General features: G+C 52.3%; 1 protein-coding gene across 14 annotated transcripts in view; it reads right to left on the reverse strand.

The window, feature by feature from the left end:
• The window catches only part of ANKRD17 (ankyrin repeat domain 17), a 1,381,421-nt gene that overhangs the window by 18,274 nt on the left and 1,339,552 nt on the right, over positions 1-23,595 (reverse strand). For all 14 annotated transcript variants that reach the window (XM_078676026.1, XM_078676025.1, XM_078676019.1 and 11 more), the window contains one exon: positions 718-882. In XM_078676026.1, the coding sequence (XP_078532152.1) occupies positions 718-882 (165 nt within the window). The remainder of the gene's footprint in view (positions 1-717; positions 883-23,595) is intronic.

The raw sequence follows: 23,595 nt of genomic DNA on the forward strand, positions 1-23,595 counted from the left end.
TCGTGAGATGGTTACTTCATTCACACTATTTCTCTGTTCCAATGTAAGGAGATATACTGTGGTTATATAATATTTCATACATGTGCCTACAATTGTATTTAAGCTTATCTCCACAGCCTTGAGGAAGTCAAGGTGGTGACCAAACGCGCGTTGGCTGTTTTCATTCCACATGACAAAGAACTGGGATTTTATGTACATCACAGAATCCATCCTTTGTGAATGATAAAATATTGGTGGTAGCGTTATTGAATCAATAATTATTCTTTTGTTACTTATTAGCAAATAAATTATTACAACAAATGGATAAAATCTGTTCTCTTATATGATTCCTGTGACAGAAAGCTTCTCCCATCAGTATGTTCTCTTGCTTTAAAGAATCATATATATAAAAATTGTACATATGCCTGGGTTTCTCATTGTTTGTATACAGTAGCCAATCAACCCTTTTGAGTTTACCAAGAGGATTTAAAACTACAAGAGAAATGCAATTTATTTATAAATGAAATCGAGAATATTAAAAATCAGATTTGAACACCTTACCAGCAATTTCCAAATTGAATCAGAAATTCCAAACATCTTCATCTATTGTGAACAGTGTCCAACAATGGTGATGTGCACATTAAGTTGAGAGATGCTGGCCTGTCACTCAAATTAAAAACACATCTGCATAATGATGTAGATGCCAACACTTTCCCTCAAGCTTTGCATGCTACTTACCGCCTGGGGGCCATTATTATCTGTGGAGTTAGAAACCATCTTGATTAGTGAGTTCCAGGATGGATCCGCAGCATGAGGTCCATTGAAGATGGGGCCTCCAGTACCATCAGCCATTTGGGCTACAGGAGGAAGCATTGCATTTCCATACACAGAGAAAGGCATGCCCTTAAGAAGGAAGAAAAAAAAAAAAGTCAACAGTTTCCTTCATCGAGTGGGTACTGTGAAGTTAGGAGATGTTAGTTACATTTATTAACATATTTTCTGATGCATATTTGATCCTACTGGAAATTCATCATGGTAAAAGAAACATCCCTTTACATTAGAAAGACCCGGATAATTTGTATCAGTACACATGGCTGAGGTTATGCAGCCACAAAAAGGTGCCAGCTACAATAGTAAGACATCTATTTCCAAATGTGCACCACAACCCCATAAATGAGGTATTGGGACAGAAAAGTCCTCTGCATGGTAATGGACGTGCACCAACTGTACTTATGTGTGGATCCCTAATGCTGATTTTTGCAGTCACATGCACACACGGATCATGTGTGCGAGCCATGACATAGGGTTGTCTCACGGATTTCAGTTTTAATGGACCGGGATGGGCGTTCAAAGCGCTACTCTCGTAGTGGTGAAAGGTTACTACTTTTACCAGGATTTAAATGGCACGAGCACCCTGGTAGAAGCATTACGTGTTGTGCTTAGTAGCAGTGAACAGGTAATTTTAACCTGCGTCACTGGAATGAGGCCTATAGGCTCACTCACTCAAAGTTCCGCTGTTGTGTGCTTAAGTTACCCCTTGGTCTAAATCAGTATGATGTACAGTGCTGGGCACCGCATGAGTGGTGTATCTGTGCTGGGTGTATATGTGCCTGGCAAGGGGTACAATACAGGGATAATGCAGCACTGTGCAGTGCGTGCATGTTGAATGCATGCGCTGGGTGTGTGTGTGTACGCTGAGTGGGACAGTACAGGAAGGATATGGTGCTGTGCAATGCGTGCATGTTAAATATATGTGCTGGGGTTGGGTGTGCCTTTGAAGTACGAGTTACTTACTTTCGGTAACAAAGTATCTGGTAGAGACATTGTCTAGCCCAGTGGTTCCCAATCTGTGCGCCTTGGCACCCCAGTGCGCCATCAAAACTTGTCAGGGGCGCCACGAAAAGATGTTCACCAAGCACACAGTTTAGGACGCTGACTGATAGACAATAAGGGTAATACCGGGATGACGTCTGGAAGCTAATTTTTCATGATCTCGGTTGAAGTTGCACTTTTCATTTCCGAATTTGAATACTAAAACCCGGCTCTCAATCATATCCTGCAGTTGTTTTAGGTATCTGCTTTTTGTCTCTATCGAACTTAAATGAAGCTAAAAATGTGCACCTCTCCAATCGTTAATCAGTGTAATATGCTTCTTAATTTTTTTTACAATTTCTGGAATGCTGCTTTCGCATTTCTGCATTATAGAGAGTACCGTCCCACCCTTCCATTCAAAGCGCTTCGCAGCCTCCTCAGGGGAGTGGCATGGAGGAGGCATGAGGACTCGGTCAGGAGCATGGGAGAACAGACAGGAGGCATGAAGGCACAGGAAGGAGGCAGAAGGGCACAGATAGGAGGCATAAGCACAAGTTACTACTTGTGTAACAATATATCTGTAAGAGACATTAGTTAGTGATAGATTCCTTACCTTAGAATATCCCCAGGCGTCAGACTGGATCCGGAAATGTTTGCGTAGCAATACCCCTGCGCGTCGGTAGGCGTCGTCCGCAGCGCCGGAATGACGTCGTCGGAGTACTTAGACGCCGCCCATGCGCGCTGACGTCAGTTCTGATACACAGCTTTTCCGCGCCAGATACGCAGAGCCATGATAGAACCAACACTGGTGCCAAGAAACTAGGGCCCTGAAAGGGGATGACCTTAACCCTAGATATTGGTTCGCAGAACGGGGAGGATCGGTAAGGAATCTATCACTAACTAATGTCTCTTACAGATATATCGTTACACAAGTAGTAACTTGTGCATCTGAAAGAGACACGTTAGTGATAGATTCCTTACCTTAGAATAGATACCCCAGCAATACCAACCCCGGTGGTGGGTCTGCGGACCAAGATAACACCAGAAAGTCCTGGAGAACGGAAAGGCCAAAGAAGCCATCCCTCCGGACTTGACTGTCGAGGCAGTAGTGTCTTGCGAACGTGTGTAGCGAGGCCCACGTAGCTGCCTGGCAAATGTCCTGCAAGGGCACTCCCCGGCCAAGGGCAGTAGTAGTCGCCGTGGCCCGAGTGGAATGAGCCCTTAATCCAACAGGGGGCTCCTTCTTAGCCATGGAGTAACACGCCTGGATACACAAGATGATCCACTGGGAGATGGTCCGCTTGTGCACAGCTGTCCCCTTCTTAGCGCCCACGTAACCAACAAAGAGTTGGTCATCCACCCGGAACTGGCGTGTGCGATCCAAGTAGAATGAGAGCGCACGTTTTGGGTCCAGACGGTGGAGCCGCTCTTCCTCTTTAGAGGGATGCGGAGGCGGGAAGAAGGTAGGCAATGTGATGGACTGCCCGATGTGGAAGGCTGAGACAACCTTGGGCAGGAAAGATGTTTTAGGACGCAACACAACCTTGTCCGGATGGACAGAAAGGAAAGGTGGAGTACAAGAAAGGGCCTGGAGCTCACTCACTCTCCTGGCAGAGGTGATGGCAACCAGGAATGCTGTCTTCAGAGTAAGAAGGCGGAGAGGACAGTTGTGAAGTGGTTCAAAAGGAGCGCACATCAGAAAAGTAAGAACCAGGTTCAAGTCCCACTGAGGCATCACACACTGAACAGGAGGAAATGTGTGTGTGATGGCCTTAAGAAATCTATTTACAATAGGGGACTTGAACAGAGAAGGCTGATCAGGTAGCCTTAAGAAGGCAGAAAGGACAGAAATGTAGCCCTTGACAGTGCCCAGAGCAGAGCCCTGCTGGGCAAGAGAAAGAAGAAAGAGGAGAACCTCAGAAAAGGGGGCAGAGAGTGGGTCCACAGCCTTTGCTGTGCACCATGCCACAAATCTGTTCCACCTGCAGGCGTATACCGACTTTGTGGAGGGACGCCTGACTGCCAGAATGACATTACAGACTTCGGGAGGCAAGTCAAATGGCCTCAACTGTCGCCGCTCAATCTCCAAGCTTGTAGGTGGAGACTGGACAGGTTCGGGTGGAGGACCGTCCCCTGCTGCTGCGACAGAAGGTCCTCCCGAAGAGGCAGACGAATCGGGGGATCGACTGACATGCTGAGTAGCTCGGGATACCAGTATCTTCGTGCCCAGTCCGGAGCCACAAGTATAACCTGGGCCCGGTCGCGCCTGATCTTCTTCAGCACTCTGGGCAGAAGTGGTATAGGCGGAAAGGCGTACAACAGACCGCAACTCCACTCGCGACGAAAAGCGTCTCCGAGCGAGTGCCACCTTGGAAATTCCAACGCGCAAAACTGATGACATTGCGCGTTCTCTTCGGTGGCGAATAGATCTAACCAAGGCTCTCCCCACTGCGGAAAGAGGCCTTGCGCCACGTCCGAGCTCAGACGCCATTCGTGATCCATCATGCACCGACGGCTGAGTTCGTCCGCCCTGGCATTCAGAGAACCTGCCAGGTGTTGAACCACCAGAGTCACGCCCTGACGTTCCAGCCACTGCCAGAGGCGCAGAGCCTCCTGGCATAGGGTCCACGACCCCACCCCGCCCTGTTTGTTGCAGTACCACATGGCGGTGGTGTTGTCCGTGAACACCTGCACTACACTCCCCCGGACAGAGGGGAGGAAGGCCTTCAGTGCTAGACGGATCGCCCGCAACTCCAACAGGTTGATGTGGAGCCGGGCCTCCGCCGGAGACCAGAGTCCTCTGATCTCCGCCTCTCCCATGTGGCCACCCCAGCCCTGGAGGGACGCGTCCGTCACAACTACATGCTCCGGGTGGGGTAGGGAGAGTGATCTGCCACTGACCCAATCGCGGTCCATGAGCCACCACTGCAACTGTCTCGCAGTGCCCTCCGAGATCAGACAAGTGGCCCTGATGCTGGGCCCACTGAAATTTCAGGTCCCACTGCAGAGCCCGCATCCGCCACCTGGCGTGATGCACCAGCAGGATGCAGGAGGCCATCAGTCCCAGAAGCCGCAGCGTCAACCTGACCGAGACTCGGGATAAAGGCTGGAAGATTGGAATCAGAGCCTGAATATCCCGAACCCGCTGTTCGGGAGGGTAAACCCGAAACTGCGCTGAGTCTAGAACCGCTCCGATGAAGAGGAGCTTCTGAGAGGGACACAGGTGCGACTTCGGCACATTGATGGAGAACCCCAGCAAGTGCAGGAGGTCGGCCGTAGTCTGGAGGTGGCTGACGACTGTCTGGGGCGAGCCCGCCTTCAACAACCAGTCGTCGAGGTAGGGGAAGACTGACACCCCTAACCTGCGCAGATGAGCTGCGACCACCGCCATCAGTTTCGTGAACACCCGTGGGGCGCTGGTAAGGCCGAAGGGGAGCACAGTAAACTGAAAGTGCTCGTGGCCTACCGTGAACCGCGGGTAACGCCGTTGGGCCGGCAGGACGGGGATGTGAAAATAAGCGTCCTGCAAGTCCAACGCTACCATCCAGTCTCCGGGGTCCAGGGCAGCTAAGACCTGAACCAAAGTCAGCATCTTGAACTTCTCTGGTCGGAGGAAGCCGTTGACGTTCCGCAGGTCCAAGATAGGGCGCAGGCCCCCTTTGCCCTTCTTGGGCACCAGAAAGTAGTGGGAGTAACAACCACACCGTACTTCTGGCCCAGGAACGCGCTCGATGGCCCCCTTGGCCAAGAGGGCCGTGACTTCCCCTTGCAGGAGTTGCAAGTGATCCCCCGACACGCGGTGGAATTGCGGTGGCATGGCTGGAGGGGCCGCCTCGAAGGGGAGGGAGTAGCCCTTACGGACGATTTGCAGCACCCACCTGTCCGATGTGACAGTGCGCCAGTGGGAGTGGTGATGGCGAACCCTGCCTCCCACAGGCGTAACATGGGCCTGAAAACTCGGAAGGTTTTGAGGCAGATGCTGCGGAGGGAGGAGTGGACTGGCCTCGCCGCTGACCCCGACCGCCGCCGCCACGGCGGTTTCCACGGCCGCCACCGCGCTGCTGGGCATTCTGCGGTGCGTGGCTGGCAGCACGTGTGGGGACACCCCTTCCGTGGCCACGAAAGGAGCAAAAGGCACCCGATTGCTGGCGCGTGGCCGAGAGGCCTAAGGACTTGGCCGTAGCCCTGGAGTCCTTAAAGCGCTCCAGCGCATGGTCTGCCTTGTCGCCAAAAAGGCGACGGCCATCGAACGGCATGTCCAGAAGAGAGGCCTGGACATCGGCCGAAAAATTGGCGGACCTCAACCAGGCGTGGCGTCTAACCGCCACCGTCGTTGCCATCGCCCTGCCCAGTGAGTCCGTGGTATCCAGTCCACACCGGATAGAGTATCGTGCCGCATCTCGACCCTCCACAAGGGCTTGGGCGAGTTTAGCCCGGACCTCCTCCGGGCATTGTGGCAGCACGTCCGCAACCGTGTCCCACAGGGTGTGGGTGTAACGGCCCAAGAGACACGCGGTATTGACAGACCGCAGACCCAAACTCAGGGACGAGAACACCTTCTTTCCGAACTGTTCATATCTCTTGGATTCCCGATCGGGCGGGGCCGTCGGGAATGCGGTTTGGGAAGTGGAGGCCTGGATAACCAGGCTCTCGGGGGTGGGATGGGTGGACAAAAAGCAAGGGTCGCCCGGAGCGGTAGCATCTGGCCACGTTCCTATCCACAGGCGGACCTGTGGCGGGCTTGGACCAAGTGCCCACCAGAACGTCACATAAGGCTTCATTAAACGGCAGGAGAGGCTCACTGGAGCTTGCCTGCGGTTTAAGAACCTCAGTGAGGAGGTTAGTCCTCACGGCCGCGACGGGGAGCTCAAGGCCCAAGGCATTGGCCGCCCTCGTCAACACTACGCTGTAAGCAGCCCCCTCCTCCGTAGCCACGGTGGGAGGGGAGACAAATCCAGTGTCTGGCGAGGTGTCAATACCACTGGCCTCCCCAAGATCATATGTCCAGTCCTCTTGAGACTGACACTCCTGTGCCAGAGGGTCCTCAGACCCCTCCCAATCACCTCCGTCACCAGTCTCCTGGAACCCAGGGTCAACAGACTGGACCTCCTCATGGAAATAGAAATCTCCAAAAGCCGTCGGAAGCGGCGCCCAACGGCGCCGTTCCGGCGCCAGAGTCGGACCGAAGGGAGGATTGGGGATGGCGCCCACAATGGGAGCCGGGGGCGACACCCTCGGGGCCGGCGCCGGTGAGGTCGACCGGCGACGACCCGGATCCGGAAGCGGATCCGGCGAGGTCCTGCGGCGCCGGGACCGAAGCACCCGACCCGCTAGGGCCTCCAGCCGGAACCGCTGGGCCTGGAGGCGCCGCGGGACCCGGCTGAGGAGGGAGGGACTTCATGGCCATGAGGTACCGCTCGACCTCCTCCGGCGTCACGCCGTGCCCAGGGACCCGAGGGTGTGGGGCAGGCGGCGACGCTTGCGACTCTCTCGGAGCCGCTTGGGCGGTGTCACCCGAACCCCCGGCCGCATCGTGCAAGCGTCGGGTGGGTCGGAGGAGCGATGATGCCGCTCCGACCTCTCATGCCTCTTACCTGAGGACTTGGATCCCGACGACCGATGTCCACTCCCGGAGCTGCGGGGACTCCGACCCCGCGACCGGTCCCTCGACCTCCCGTGGGACCGGGACCTGGAATGGCGCGGGGCCGACTGCCGGAGCTCGAGCCGCTTGCGGGACCGCTCCCGCCTAGCCTTCGACGTCAGGGCCCGGCAGTCGGAGCAGGTGCAGTCGTCGTGGTCAAGGCCTAAGCACTTCAGGCACCGGCGATGGGGGTCCGTGACCGACATCAGTCGGTTGCACTCGAACAGGGCTTGAACCCGGGCATCCCTACCGGCACCGATAGAGTCGAAGACTCAAGAAAGAAATGATCGAAAAGATCAAAAAGTTTAGTCAAAAAATGACTAGGGGTAGAGCTTCTCCGGATCTGCGCTAGCTGGCGCGGAAAAAAGAAGAACTGACGTCAGCGCGCATGGGCGGCGTCTAAGTACTCCGACGACGTCATTCCGGCGCTAATGACGCCGACGACGGAGCCGCGGACGACGCCTACCGACGCGCAGGGGTATTGCTACGCAAAAATTTCCGGATCCAGTCTGACGCCTGGGGATATTCTAAGGTAAGGAATCTATCACTAACGTGTCTCTTTCAGATGGGCACAGATAGGAGTCATAAGGGCACAGATAGGAGGCATGAGGGCACAGATAGGAGGCATGAGGGCACAGACAGGAGGCATGAGGGCACAGACAGGAGGCATGAGGGCACAGACAGGAGGCATGAGGGCACAGACAGGAGGCATGAGGGCACAGACAGGAGGCATGAGGGCACAGACAGGAGGCATGAGGGCACAGGCAGGAGGCATGAGGGCACAGGCAGGAGGCATGAGGGCACAGGCAGGAGGCATGAGGGCACAGGCAGGAGGCATGAGGGCACAGTCAGAGGCATGAGGGCACAGTCAGTAGGCATGAGGGCACCATCAGGAGGCATGAGGGCACCATCAGGAGGCATGAGGGCACCATCAGGAGGCATGAGGGCACCATCAGGAGGCATGAGGGCACCATCAGGAGGCATGAGGGCACCATCAGGAGGCATGAGGGCACCATCAGGAGGCATGAGTGCACAGACAGGAGGCATGAGGGCAAATACAGGAGGCATGGAGACACAGTCAGGAGGCATGAGGCCACTGACAAGAGGCATGGGTACACAGTTAGTAGTCATGAGGCCAGAGGCATGAGGGCACAGGCAAGAGGCATGAGGACACAGACATGATTTATGAGGGCACATACAGGAGGCATGAGGGACACAGGCATGGACGCACAGTCAGGAGGCATGAGGGCACAGACAGGAGGCAGGAGGACACAGGCAGGAGGCATGAGGATATTGTAAGGAGGCATGAGGGCACAGAGAAGATAGAAGGACACAGGCAGTAGGCAGGAACACATGCAGTAGGCAGGAAAACATGCAGTAGGCAGGAACACACAGACAGGAGGCAAGGATATACGGAAAGTAGACAAGAACACACAGATAGGGCATGAGGGCACAGACAAGTTGCAAGAACACACAGACAGGAGGCAAGAGTACATGGGAGGTAAGAACACACATATTGAAAGCAAGAACACACAGGCAGGAGACATGAGGCATGCAGTATGGATGAGAACGCAAAGTCAAGTGTTAGGAAGGGGCAGACAGGTGACGTACACAATACACACTCAAAGAGGACAGAAATCCCACGCATCTGCAGAGCCAGAACAGGGTTTAGAACCTTCTCCTACATCACAGCCAAGACCTGGAACGAGCTCCCTATTGACATCAGACATGCCCCCTTCCCGAACACCTTCAGAAAAGCTCTCAAGACCTAGCTCTTCAACTAAATAAAATTGCTACTCCCCCGCCCCCCTCCAGCGCATTGAGACCCTCACGGGTGAGTAGTGCGCTTACAATTCCCCTGATTGATTGCTGGATTGAGAGTTAAAAGGCAGCAAGCCAGGCAAGGGTTTACCAGGTACCATCAGACTGAAGGAAATGTGCAAAAAAGAAAAAACGATATGTCAATACACCCAGGATCTGAAACAACATTCCTGTATCAATAAGGGCCTCACAAACCCTGAAAAGGAATGAACTAAAGACACTCTCTTTAAAGAGCACTACATCACAATGCAATAACAGTTCACTTCTTCGAGAACCCTGTGTCCCTCCAATCAGGCATTGACAATGCATGGAGCTCCGCAATGAAGAGGATTGGATTACATCTATGATTACAATACCTTCATCTACTTCATCCCAATTATTTTCAGGGAGAAAAAAGAAAGCACTCCCGAGGCAGGGCATGCATCTCCCCTGCCCACCAAAGAAGTAGCATAATGGGGAGCCACAGCCACTGGCCAATAGGTTAAGGGAGCCGCAGGTTGAAAGAGTTTGGGAATCACTGGTCTAGCCGCAGATTCCTTAATTTAGAATATCCCCAGGCGTTAGACTGGATTCGGATTTTTTTTTTTCCAGCAGCACCTCTGCGTGCCGGGGGAAGGTGCCTCACGACCCCGCCCTGACGTACACGGACGTGACGTCAGCAATGTCATAAGTCCCTCCCGGCGCGTTGACGTCAGTTTTTTTAAGAGAAACCTTTCGGCGGAGATACCAACAAACCTGTGAAAGTATGGGAACAGTGTGCGACGGATGAAAAATCCATAAAAGAAAGGAGGAGGATGGTGCTAAACACCATCATAAAAGACAGTATTAGCCACTGTCTTAATATAAGTGAAGAAGTAAGTGCAGAGCAAGCTCTGACAAAGAACCCCGCAAAGCGACGCATGGACACTCCCCACAGGCTGAGTAACAAGGGAAGAATATCTCTACAGACAAAGGTAGATTATTACCACAGGGATATGTGCCGGCCAACAAGAACGGGGCACAGGAAGAACAGTCCACTGCGGGAAGGTATGAAAAGAATAGCACCTCCCCTATAGAAAGAGGGAGGCCGAAAAACAGCCCAGCAGAGCCCCAAGAATGCAAATATAGAGGAGACAATAGCCCTAAGTCAATGGAGAAGGCGGGAGAGAGGGAACGCAACAGGAGAAGAAGAATCTCCTGATGATGGTGAATCAAAAGTCACCGTTTTACAGGAAAGAAGCCACCTGGAGGGAGGCAACCGCATATAGCAATTTAAAAAAAAAGGTGTAACCATGTGAGCACCCTGTAAGAAAACCAATGGCAACTGAAAAGAGGCAAAGTGGAGAAGCCCACCTGGCAAGGTCCTCGCAGAACGGGGAGGATGGGTGGGCGTTAAGGAATCTGCGGCTAGACAAGGTCTCTACCAGATACATCGTTACCAAAGGTAAGTAACTCGTACATCTGATAGAGACATCTAGCCGCAGATTCTTTAACTTAGAATAGATACCACAGCCATACCCCAAGGGGGGAGGTGGTTCTGCGACAGAACACCAGAAAGTGCCCAAAGCACTGAGCCGGCAACAGAGCTACGGACTATGGGGAAGGCTGTGGCGGAACAGCCAGGCAGCAACCCAAGTAGCTCGAAAGAGCAAAAGACAAGGCATCCCAAACTGCCAGAATGGCGCGACACCATATCCGTATGAGTATGAGATGTATTAACAGCACTAGCCATATACCAGAACAGAAGATAGAGTCCAGAATGAAGGAGGAAGAAGGACTACTCCCAGCCCAATAGTGCACTAAGTGGACACCAACGAAAGCTAGAGGATAACAAGAAGAAAAGTAACCAGAGCCTACCAGGCTAGCCGACGCAAGGGAGGCTGGAGAGGCCACATCCAGGAAGCGAAGGTCAGAGACAGGAACTGAGCAACATCTTAGAAGGGCAGGCGGGAACAAAAGAAACGCCAAGTGCACACCTAGTCACCAAAAGGTGAGACAGGGGTGAACAGTTTCAAGCTGAAGCGGAGTACAACTAAAACATGCACAGAGCAGACAGCCAAAGAGACATCAAGGTGGCGAAGCTAAAATGAGCATGGAACTGCCCAACCAGGCAGCTTGAAGGCCGCGGTGAGAACTCACCCACGAAATACAGAGAAGCAGGTTGCAGCACCTGGGACGACCTGCAGAGGAGCAGTCCCGCAGGCACAGGAGACAGAGTAGGGTGACGCCCAGTGAAAAAGACACATCCGAAGGAAGTGGCCACAGAGGCACCGAAAGTGCCAATAGGAGCAAGGAATAGGAACACGCACAACTGTTGAGGAGAACCTCAGATCTCCAGACTACTTCCTCCGACTGTGGGGGGAAATCCACCCCCTACAGAAGAGTTGGACGGTTTAGTATAGGAACACCAAGAAAGAAGCATCATGAAGCGGGGGGACCACCCCAGGGAGTAGAACGCAAGGAACCCTTATAGCCAAAGATGCAGGAAAAGGGACCAAAGTGCTAGAAAAGACACCGCCATGCAGAACGAGGGCAAGCTTGAGTACAAGCACAAGACTTGCTCCTTGAAACACGGGACATAGGACCAGACTTCGCAGTAGCGAAGAGAGGTGGAGACGTAGAAAAAGGATACCTCAGGGGCAATCCGTAGATATATATGTATATAGCAAAGGGGCGAGCTACAACAACCCACCTAGTGCACCCGTGGCAGGAGGTAGTCGCGTTTTGAAGCGTGTTGAAATACATTGAAAACCTCCTAAAGAGGAGAACAAAGCACATATGCAAGGCGAGACCCATGGTGTATAGGAGATAGCGCCAAAAGGCATAACACTGAACACCGTGCAACGGTAAGACAATGATGGCATCATTGGACGTAGAGAGCCCAAAGGGGCCTCCATGCCCGCCTGATGCATATCAGCTATACAGTAGCATACAGGTATGGCACATCCCCAAGAACCATGGGGGAACACCTCTTAGGGCAAACCACAGTCAAAGGACAGAACACAAACAACCTGTGGAACACCGCCACAGTAGGCTTACCGCCAGCCTAAAAAACTTATTGTGCAACTGGTGGAAGCTAAATAAAAGGGTAACCACCTCAGATTATGTCAAATAGAGACCTGCAAAATACAGACATATGGGGGAGGACGAAATCCGGAAAGGAGGCGCTGAACAGCCAAATCGGTGTGGGCATCAAACAAAAGGACCCCATCAAAGGGTAGGTCAACAAGGCGTTCCCGGATATTCTCCGGAAAGACGCCATCCTGCAACCAAGCATGGTGCCGTAGGGCTAGCAAACAAGCCATAGTATGGCCTAAGGAATCAGCAGTATCCAAGGCCCAGCGAATTGTAAATTCCGCCAAATCATGGCCATCACTGAGAAGATGAAGGAGGTCAACACGAGCGCCCTCAGAAGTGGCTGATAAGAGACACAGCAGAGTCCGAAAGGGCAGAAGTAGCCCGAGCTAAGACACACTGTATTTAGTGATCGAAGAGCTGCGCTAGTGAAGGCAAAAATGTTCCAGCCCCACGACTCCAGCCATCTGGACTCCCGGGAGGGAGGAAGCAGAAGCTGAGGCAAGGAAGGGAAAGCAGTTTGCAGGACAAAACCCTGAATGTCTGGGTGAACAAACAAACAAACTGGATCATGTGGAGCAGGACGGTGGCGGTGCAAGACAGAACGAGCCACCGGATCACCAGAAGCTGGCCGAACCCAGGTGCCCAAAAGGGCATCAAAGAGAGAGGCTCCGAAGGGTAGAAGCAGCTCTACATTCCCCGAACCGTGGTGAAGGACAACAGAGGGTCAACTGGCAGGGGGACCGAAGGGGGTTGCATACTCGGAACACGACCGGCCAAGGAGACAACCCTAATGAACACTGCACCGACCTCACTAGCCCTCCGAGGAGGGGACAGCAACTCATCTGTGGGTGAGGGCGACTGTAAACTAAGTCTCCCATCCCAAGGAGGTTACCAATGAACTGAGGATGTGACCAATTCCCAGAAGAAGGAAGCCCCATTGACGAATGAGGGTCCTGATGGGGCTCCTGAGGAGGCGGGGAGTCTGCCAGGGTCACAAAATTGGTCTATTCACTTTGAATGTCAATGTTTCACAATATCGAAATGATGTGATGTGTCAAAACTTGGATATGCTGTAATATTCATAAATTCATTAGAAATATTGCGAAATGTACCAAATTAATTTAGTGCCTACGAATTAAACAACGTAGGCAACAAGTCCAAGAGAAAAAGGGCAGAGGAGCGGACATTTCAAACTGAATCAGACCCCCAACAAACTTAAAAGGCTAAGACCCTGAATCACATTTGGTGTCTGGAAATTGACAATATAAGAAGGGGAGCTTGAGACCTAAAAAACTGTCAACTGTCAAGCAGCCAGTTGGGCTGTGGGAGGATAAAGTCTGCAAGACTTCTGCCTGTGAACAGGACTGGGGGCAATGGACTGCTAGTCTCCCAGCTGGATGAGGGATCACCACCCAGGGAATCCAAGACCATCTGCCCTGGAGCACCAGCGTCTGATTGCCAAAACGAGTGCGCCCTGTGAGGGAGAGTAGAGCTTTGGAAGGAATAAGATCTATTGAGGAATCCTGTTGAATGGATTCCCTGAGGGAGATGTGTGTTGCGATCTGGTCATTGCCTGTCAGAAGGATATAATTGGTGCCCCCCATATGCCAGAGCAGGGCCTCTGTGAACTAAGCAGTGGATATTGCTGTGCTAATTGCGAGCAGCGAGGTGTCTACGAGCATGTGTGCAGTGAGGTGTATACCACCCCATTTGCCAGGTGGTTCACTGTGGACAGATTGCTGTTGCCCTGCGCATGAGCACTTCTACCAGCCTCCCTCTGATGGATGGTAGTATGGCTTTTCAACCCCAAATGGATGGCTTGCAGCTCCAGAAGAAGGATGCAGAGCCATGCCTATTTTGGAGACCAGTTTCCTCTTATCTCCACCTCTGACCGCTTCAACCCAGAAGCGATGCATTGCTGCCCACTGCCAACTCTGGGTGGAGCTGGTAGAGGATTCTACCACTGACCCAATCATAGTCCAGCAACCAATACTGCAGTTCTTTCGCTTTTTCCTCTGAAATCTGGATGTGACTGGAGAGATCCCCTGATGGTGCCCACTGGAACTTCAGAAGCCAGAGCAGTGTCCAAGTATGCCAGCTAGCATGTTTGACCAGCAGGATGCCACAGGCTATCAGTCCAAGTAGCCTCAGACTAATCCTCATTGAGATCTAGGACAGAGGCTGTGAGGAAATGGGGTGTATTATATGGAGTAGTTGTGAGAACTCACTATTTAATACACTAACAACTCTTCTAGGACCAGGGTTTAGTTTGCTAAACCATAGCTCAACTCTGGGTAGCTGTGGCATTGACAACATGTGTAAACATTTAAAACAGACAAACAACTAAAAAAAGAAATGCAACTCAAATAATCCAACACTAACTTATTAAAATAAATGTCTATTTTCGGTAACAATATATCTGTAAGACATGTATTTGTTATAGAATACTTACCTTAGAATTACCCACCAGGCATCACACTGGGTCTGGAGAATTTTTTTCGTAGCAGTACCCATGTGCGTCAATAGGTGGCGTCGGTCGACTCCGCATTCGTTGTCGGCAAAATCGTGGTATCTACTTAGACGACGCCCTCGAGTGCTGGCGTCAGTTCTTTACACGACATTCCACGCCAGAAGCTCAGAGACATGCAAGACACTGACCACTGGTGCACAAAACTAGGGCCCTGAAAGGAAGTCCTTAACCCTAGAAGTCAGTTCGCAAGACGGGGAGGATGGGAGGGGCGATAAGGAATCTATAACTAATATATGTCTCTTACAGATATATCGTTACCGAAGGTAAGTAACTTGTTCATCTGAAAGAGACTATTGGTTATAGTTTACTTACCTTTGAATAGATACCCCAGCAATATCAACCCCGGAGGTAGGTCTGTGAACTAAGTTTACACCAGGAAGTCCTGGAGAACAGAACGGCCAAAGAAGCGGTCTCTCTGGACTTGAGAGTCCAGGCAGTAGTGTTTGGTGAACGTGTGCGGAGATGCCCACGTTGCTGCCTGGCAGATATCATGAAGGGGAACTCCACGTCCCAGAGCAGTAATGGCTGCCGTCGCCCTGGTGGAATGGGCGTGCAGTCCTACTGGAGGCTCCTTCTTTGTCAAAGAGTAACAATTTTTAATGCAAAGAATGACCCACCGAGAGATGGTCTGGTTTTGCATAGCCTGACCTTTTTTGGCACCCACATAGCCAACAAAGACCATCCACCCGGAATGGTCTTGTGCGATCCAGATAGAAAGACAGCGCACGTTATGGATCCAGAAGGTGGAGCCGCTCTTCCTCTTTTGAAGGATGCCGAGGCAGAAAGAAGGTATGCAAAGTGATGGTTTGACCAATGTGGAAAGAAGTCACCACTTTGGGAAAAAAGGAAGGTCTGGTTCTTAGGACAACCATGTCCAGATGAACAGCAAGAAAAGGAGGCTTAGAGGACAGAGCCTGAAGCTCACTCACCCTGCGAGCAGAGGTGATGGCCACTAGGAAAGCAGTCTTTAAAGTTAAAAGTCTGAGAGGACAGTTATGTAGTGGTTCGAAAGCAGCGCACATAAGGTATGTCAGAACTAAGTTCAAGTCCCACTGAGGCATTAAGAAAGGAATAGGAGGAAAGAGGTGAGTAATGCCCTTAAGGAATCTATTTACAATGGGGGACTTGAAAAGAGAAGGCTGATCAGGCAGCCGAAGAAAGGCTGAGACGGCTGTAAGATAGCCCTTAAGTGTGCACAGAGCAGAGCGCTGCTGGGCCAAAGAAAGGAGGAACAAAAGAACTTCAGAAAGAGGGGCAGAGAGGGGATCCACAGACTTTGCTGTGCACATGCGACAAATTTGTTTAATCTACAGGCGTATACATTCGTAGTGAAGGGACGCCTGGGTGCCAAGATAACATTACAGACTTTGGGGGGGGGGAAGGTCAAAAGCCGCCACTGTTGCCGCTCCAGTCCCCTGCTGCTGCGACAGAAGATCTTCCCAAAGAAGCAGTCGGATCGGAGGCTCGATGGCCAGATGTAACAGCTCGGGAGAGCAGACTCTTCGTTCCCAATCCGAAGCCATAAGTATGACCTGGGCCGGTCGCGCTTGATCTTCAGCACTCTTGGCAGAAGTGGTATAGGCGGAAAGGTGTATAGACCGCAACTCCACTCGCGACGAAAAGCATCGCCAAGCGAGTGCCGCTTTGGAAATTCCAGCGCGCAGAACTGCTGACATTGTGCGTTCTCTCCGGTGGTGAATAGATCTAACCAAGGCTCTCCCCACTGCTGATAGAAACCTTGCACCACCTACGAGTTAAGACGCCATTTGTAATCCATCATGCACCTGCGGCTGAGTTTGTCGGCCCTGGCGTTCAGTGAACATGCCAGGCTTTGAACCACCAGGGATATGGCCTGATGTTCCATCCATGTCCAGAGGCGAAGAGCCTCTTGACATAGGGTCCACAACCCCACCTCACCCTGTTTGTTGCAGTACCACATGGCGGTGGTGTTGTCTGTGAACACCTGCACTACTCTTCCCCGGACAGAGGGAAGGAATGCCTTCAGTGCAAGACGAATCGCCTGGAGCTCCAGAAGGTTGATGTGGAACCTGGACACCGCCGGAGTCCAGAGACCTCTGATCACCACCTCTCCCATGTGGCCGCCGCATTCCTAGAAGTGATGTATCCGTCACCACTATGAACTCCAGTTGGGGAATGCAGAGGGATCTGCAGCTGACCCAATCCTGGTTCGTTAGCCAACACTGCAGTTGGTGTGCAGTGCCCTCCGCGATCTGGACGCAATTGGAAAGATTTCCCTGAAGCTGTGCCCACTGGAACTTCAGGTCCCACTGAAGAGCCCGCATATGCCACCTGGCATGATCCACCAGCAGGATGCAGGAAGCCATGAGGCCCAGGAGCCTCAGGGACATTCTGACCGAAACTCGGGATAGAGGCTGAAAGCTCAAAATCATAACCCAAATATCGTGGACTGGCTGCTCTGGAGGATAGGCCCGAAACTGCTTTGTGTCCTGAACTGCTCCGATGAAGAGGAGCCTCTGAGAGGGACTCGGGTGTGACTTCGGCACGTTGATAGAAAACCCCAGTGAATGCAGGTGGTCCACCGTAGTCTGGTGGTGGGAGACGACAGCCTGGGGTGAGCCCGCCTTCAACAGCCAGTCGTCTAGATAGGGGAAGATTGGTACCGCTGATCTGCGCAGATGAGCTGCAACTACCGCCATCATTTTTGTGCACACCGAGGGGCGCTGGTAAGGCCAAAAGGTGAGCACAGTGAACTGAAATGAATATGCTACTTACCAGTATGCATCTGTTCTTGGCATGTAGGGCTGCTAACATTCATATCTAGTGCATAGATCGCCGCCTAGTGTTGGGTCCGGATGATTGCACATTGTTGTCCTGGAAGAGTCTTCGAAGTATCACGAGATAGGTGGCTCCTCCCCTGGACTACAGTGCGCATGGGCATCGGCTCCATCCCCAGATTGTTTTTAGCCATTGTGGCAGAGATGGAGTGAAATAGTGTAAAGGATGTCCATGCTAATGATGAATGCAAGATAGTGTCTGCAGCCGCTACGGGCACCGGGGAGGAGGGAGGGCGATATGAATGTTAGCAGCCCTACATGCCAAGAACAGATGCATACTGGTAAGTAGCATATTCAGTTCGAGGCATGTGGGCTGCTAAATTCATATCTAGTGCATAGAATACATAGCAGTCCCCCCATTAAGGGCGGTTGCCCGTGCCAGCTGCAGAAGCTTGAAAAAGTGTCTTGAGAACAGCCTGCCCTACAGCTGCTTGCTGCTTGGAATGCACGTCCACACAGTAATGTTTGGTAAACCTGTGCGGTGTGACCCATGTGGCTGCTCTGCAAATGTCCTCTAAAGGAATGTTCCCCAGGAAAGCCATGGACGCCCCCAACTTGCGTGTGGAGTGCGCCCTTGGGGGTATTGTTAAAGTGCGCTTAGCTTTTTGATAACAGATTTGGATGCACTTAACAATCCATCTGGCTATTCCCGCTTTGGAAATGGGGTTGCCTTTGTGCTGTGCTGAGAAGGCAACAAAAAGTTGTTGTGTTTTCCTGAAGTGTTGTGTTCTGTCAATGTAGTACATCAACGCCCTCCTAACGTCCAGTGTATGGAGCATTCGCTCAGCTACCGTTTGCGGGTTTTGGAAGAATGCGGGTAGGTCAATAGTTTGATTGATATGAAACTGTGACACCACCTTAGGAAGGAATTTGGGGTTAGTGCGTAGCACCACCCTGTTTGAATGTATTTGGATGAAAGGCTCTTGGATTGTGAGCGCCTGCAGCTCACTAACGCGCCTAAGCAATGTAATAGCAATGAGGAAAGCCACTTTCCATGTTAGAAATAGAATTTCGCAGGAGTGCAGTGGCTCGAAGGGTGGACCCATCAGCCTCGTGAGGACCACATTGAGGTTCCACACCGGAGCTGGTGGTGTTCTGGGAGGAATTACTCGCTTCAGTCCTTCCAGGAAGGCTTTAATGGCAGGCACCCTGAAAACGGAGAGGTGCTGCCTATTTTGGAGATAAGCCGCGATGGCGGATAAATGTATCCGAATGGAAGCGTAAGCCAGATTGCATTTGTAAAGATGTAACAAATAGCAGATGATGTTAGGAATGGATGCATCTAGCGGGTTGATATTGTTGTCAGTACAGTAGATGACAAACCGCTTCCATTTTGCCGCATAGCAAGCCCTGGTCGTGGGCTTTCTTGCCTCCCGAATGATGTCCAAGCATTCTGGAGGCAGATTGAGGTAGCCAAATTCTAAGACCTCAGGAGCCAGATCGCCAGATTGAGCTGTTGCGGATCTGGATGCTGAATGTCGCCATGGTTCTGCGTCAAGAGCCGGGATGTGAGATGTAGCCTTTGATGCGGTACCACGGAAAGTTCTAGAAACGTGGTGTACCATGGTTGGCGTGCCCATGTTGGAGCAACCAGGATGAGAGTCATCGAGTGTTGCTTTAGCTTTTTTGCCACCAGCGGAATGAGAGGTGCTGGGGGAAAGGCGTACACAAATTTGCCTGACCAGTTCATCCATATCGCATTCCCTTGCGATTCCGGGTGAGGGAACCTGGCGGCAAAGCTTTGGCATTTTGCGTTTTCTTTTGTGGCAAATAGGTCTATCTCTGGATGACCCCACTGCCGGAAGTACGGGTGGAGCACCGATGGATGTATCTCCCACTCGTGCATTTGATGGCTGTACCTGCTGAGCAGATCCGCCATCTGATTGTCCTTGCCCGGGAGGTGTTCTGCCATGAGGAAGATGTTTCTCTGAATGGCCCACTTCCACATGCTCTGAGCCAGATGAGACAGCTGTGGCGAGTGAGTACCTCCCTGCTTTTGGATGTAGTACATGGCTGTCATGTTGTCCGTCCGGATCAACACGACCTTGTTGCACAAATGTACTTTGAAGGACTTGAGCGCCATGAAGATTGCCATCAATTCTAGGTAGTTGATGTGCAATCGTTGTTGCTGGGTTGACCACAGTCCCTGCACCGTGTAGTGGGGCACATGCGCTCCCCACCCCTGGAGAGATGCGTCCGTTGTTAGGACAATCTGTGGCACAGGCTCTTGGAACGGTCGTCCCTTGCAAAGGTTGTGTGGATTCCACCAATGCAGAGAGTTGTATGCTCGACCGGTCACCAACACTAGGTCTGTCAGTTGTCCCTGAGCCTGTGTCCATTGATTCGCTAGGCATTCTTGGAGGGGGCGCATGTGCAACCTTGCGTGCGGGACTATGAAGATGCAGGAGGCCATCATGCCTATCAACTGCATGAACACTCTCGCTGGCAGGGAGTGTTGCGGTCTGAATCTTTGGATCAGTGACTGAATGCTGTTGATTCTGACTGCGTTTGGCTGAGCCATAGCCGTCAGGGTGTTTATTGTCGCGCCCAGATACTGCCGCACATGGGCCGGTTGAAGGTGCGACTTTGGGTAATTCAGCGAGAACCCCAGACTGTGAAGGAGTTGAATAGTGCGGGACATGTGTGAGGCGCACTGTGTTTCCGACTTTGCTTGTACGAGCCAGTCGTCGAGGTACGGGTATACATGTATGTTCTGTCTCCTGAGGTGCGCCGCCACCGCCGCCAGACACTTCGTAAACACTCTGGGGGCAGTAGTCACTCCGAAGGGTAGCACTTTGAACTGATAGTGCTTGTTGTGGATGGTAAACCTGAGGTATTTTCTGTGGGACGGGTGGAGTGGGATGTGGAAGTAAGCATCCTTGAGGTCTAAGGTTGCTAGGAAGTCCCCCTGGTTTAGAAGGGGAAGTATCTGTTGCAGTGTCAGCATGTGGAAATGTTCTGACAGTATATACATGTTGAGAGGGCGTAGATCCAGAATGGGTCTGAGGGATCCGTCCTTTTTTGGGATGAGGAAGTACAGGGAATAAACCCCTGTTCCTTCCTCCTCCACTGGCACGAGTTCGATTGCTCCTTTTTGCAGCATTACTAGCACTTCCTGCTGCAATAAGTGCAAGTGCTCTGCCGACATAGGACGTGGGGGAATGTTGGGAGGAGTGGATGTTTACTCCAAACAATACCCGTACTGGATTAGGTTTCTCACCCACCTGTCCGTGGTGATGGACGACCAAACCGGCAGGAACTGCTGGAGTCTTCCCCCGACAGGTGTTGGATGGTCGGGGGGCAGTGACAGGGAGTCACTTTTTGTTTGCGGCAGAGGAACGGGAGTTGGTGTTCCCTCTGCCTTTGGCACTGTTACCTCAGTAACCCCCTCTACCTTGCTTGGGGTACGAGGATTGCGCACCACCTTTGGTGAATTGTGTTTGTTGTCCCATGTGTCCTCTGGTAACACTACGCGCACCTGAGCGACGAAAAGTGTTGCCCCTGAACTGTTGTGATTGAAGTGCCCCCATGGACTTAGTGTAGGAAGGTAGATCCCTGACTATGGTTGCCCCCAACTTTTTGCCTGGTGTTTTGCTGGTTTTCTGACTTAGTTGACCTGGGACCCTGCTATTCAGGGCCCCAGGCCTACTGCTCTCTCTGTAAAATGGATTCCATGTACCTTAGGTACATATCTAATTGGATACTGAGTCACCTTATCAGTCCCTGTACAGTGTACCTTAGGTACCCGGGGCATAGGTGTAACCAGGGCCTACCAGGAGCTGCAGCATGTATTATGCCACCCCTGGCTGGCCATCCAGATCTGACACAACTGGCTGCACGACAGCTGGGGCAAGGTGGTGTAATCACCCTTTGCTTTAGATATAGTATACCTATATCTAACCCTAAAAATGGACACACAGATCTCCTATCAGTCACTCCTATGGCAGGCCTTAACAATCCTGAAGGCAGAGTGCTTGGAATCGTGTGAGATGGTGCTCTGGCATGAGCTGAGCCTGTCTGCGGCTTTCGGGATCCATCCCTTAGCCGTTTCCATGATATCGCATACCATATACTCTTAAGTGCATTATAATCCTCCCGGTTATATGCCAACTCTGGTATCGCTTTATCAAAACATGTCGAGTAAGGTGTCATACGAATTGGAATACTAACCCCTCGCCAATTCTGGCGACGGGGTTAGCATTCCACCCTTCTAGAGGGACACGACATGTATGTGACCTATAACCCCGGTTAAAGTCAAACAGAGCCTTAGCTCCACAAAATGGATGCTGCCACCGAGACACAAGTCTGCCCTCCTGCTGCTGGGAGTCCTCCCAGAGCAGGAGGCAAGGACAAAGGGTTTCCTGCCAGGGGCGGTGCCAGCACCGTCCCAGACAGGGTTTTGTGTATTCTAGTTAGGCAGGGCTTCAGAGGAAGGTGACTGCAAGTGGTACCCCGGTGCTCACTGTGCATAGGCCGGCTGAAACCAGTTCCAGGGGCACTCCAGCCCCTGGCCTGGGGAAAGCCCGCCAAAGGAGAGGGGTGTAACCACCCCCCTCCTAGTCCCACCCATAGGGCAGGACTTGGTCGCGTGCCAGCCCCTTTTTGCAGGATAAAGGTAGGACCTGGCCCCCTTCCAAATCAGATCATCTTTGAATCCTGAAACTACTTTCTTCAAGAAGGAACTCAAGACTCTTCCTAAGATTTCTCCCTTGTGACTAAGGAGTAGTCACCCTGCAGCAGCAGGCACCATCCAAGCATCGCGGTTTGCTGTAAGTCTCTCCTCCGGATCAAGACTGCCCCAGCACGACGAGAACCGGCTTCCCTGGCACCTCTGACCTCAACCTACATCATCAGCCCAGCTGTGATCCGTGGGTGCGACGAGACCTCGAGGGACCGGCCATCTTCAAAACTGCACGACGCTTGCCCAGCACGACTTCTGAGGAATCCTCACGTGAGTGCTTTGGGCCCCGAGAAGCCCCGACCCTGAGCAGCTCCAGCACCGAAGTCCAGCCCCCTTGCATCCACGAGATCTGCGTGGGGCCCTTCTGCTCTTTGCTGCTCACCGCGTTGTCCAGGTCACTTGCCCGTTGGCTAGTGGCCCTCCTGACGACGAACTTCGACGACAACACTGCTGGTCTGGTTGCTCCAGACTGGCCCTTGCTCCCCTCCAACAGAGGAGCACCCCGGACCCTCCTGGTCCACTTCAGACGCCATTTTGAGTCCACCGCGTGGGCTTGAATTTGCCAAGACTTGTTGCCCCAATCCTGGGTCCAGCGACGTCGACAGCAAGAACCTTCGTGGGACAGCTCGCACCTCCATCCTGGTCGCCGACAACGCCTCCTGGTCCGAGAGACTGCAGAGCCCAGCAGCGCCCACTCACCTGGCTGAGGTGACTTCGCCCGGTGCCATCCTGGTGCCCACTTAATCACTGGCTAGTGATTCAGAACTTGGTCCCCTCTGCTTTCAGGTTTTCTTCTTCCCTGATCCAGGCTTGGATCTCTTCGAACTTTTCTTCACTGGCCGCCTGCCAGCAACAACTTCTTCAGGCTCCTGGTCCGTCAACGTGGGTTTCCGACGCAACTTGAACCCTATGCAGCCGCAGCCCCTGGGCTAGGTAAATCCAGCACTCCGGTGCCCCAGCATAGTCCAACACTCCAAGTGTTCGGATCCACTCCCGTTTCCGTCCCAGCTAGTCGGGTTCGCCCGAGAACAGTAACTTTGTGAATTCTAGCTTCCATAGACTTTTTCCCGCCTTACGCGTGAGAGTTCCCACTCTGCACGTGGCGTCCCTAGGCCTCCTGCTCCTAACCTGAGTGTTCAGTATTGTAGGCCTAGCGTTTCTAAAGCCTCTGAGAATCGTTACTTACCTGCTAGTAATTCGCATTCCACTTTTGTAGTATATGGTTTTTCGTGCCCCTCGGGCATTTGTGTAAATTGTG

This window comes from Lissotriton helveticus, chromosome 2_1, assembly GCF_964261635.1.
Source record: "Lissotriton helveticus chromosome 2_1, aLisHel1.1, whole genome shotgun sequence".
NCBI classification, from domain to species: domain Eukaryota; kingdom Metazoa; phylum Chordata; class Amphibia; order Caudata; family Salamandridae; genus Lissotriton; species Lissotriton helveticus.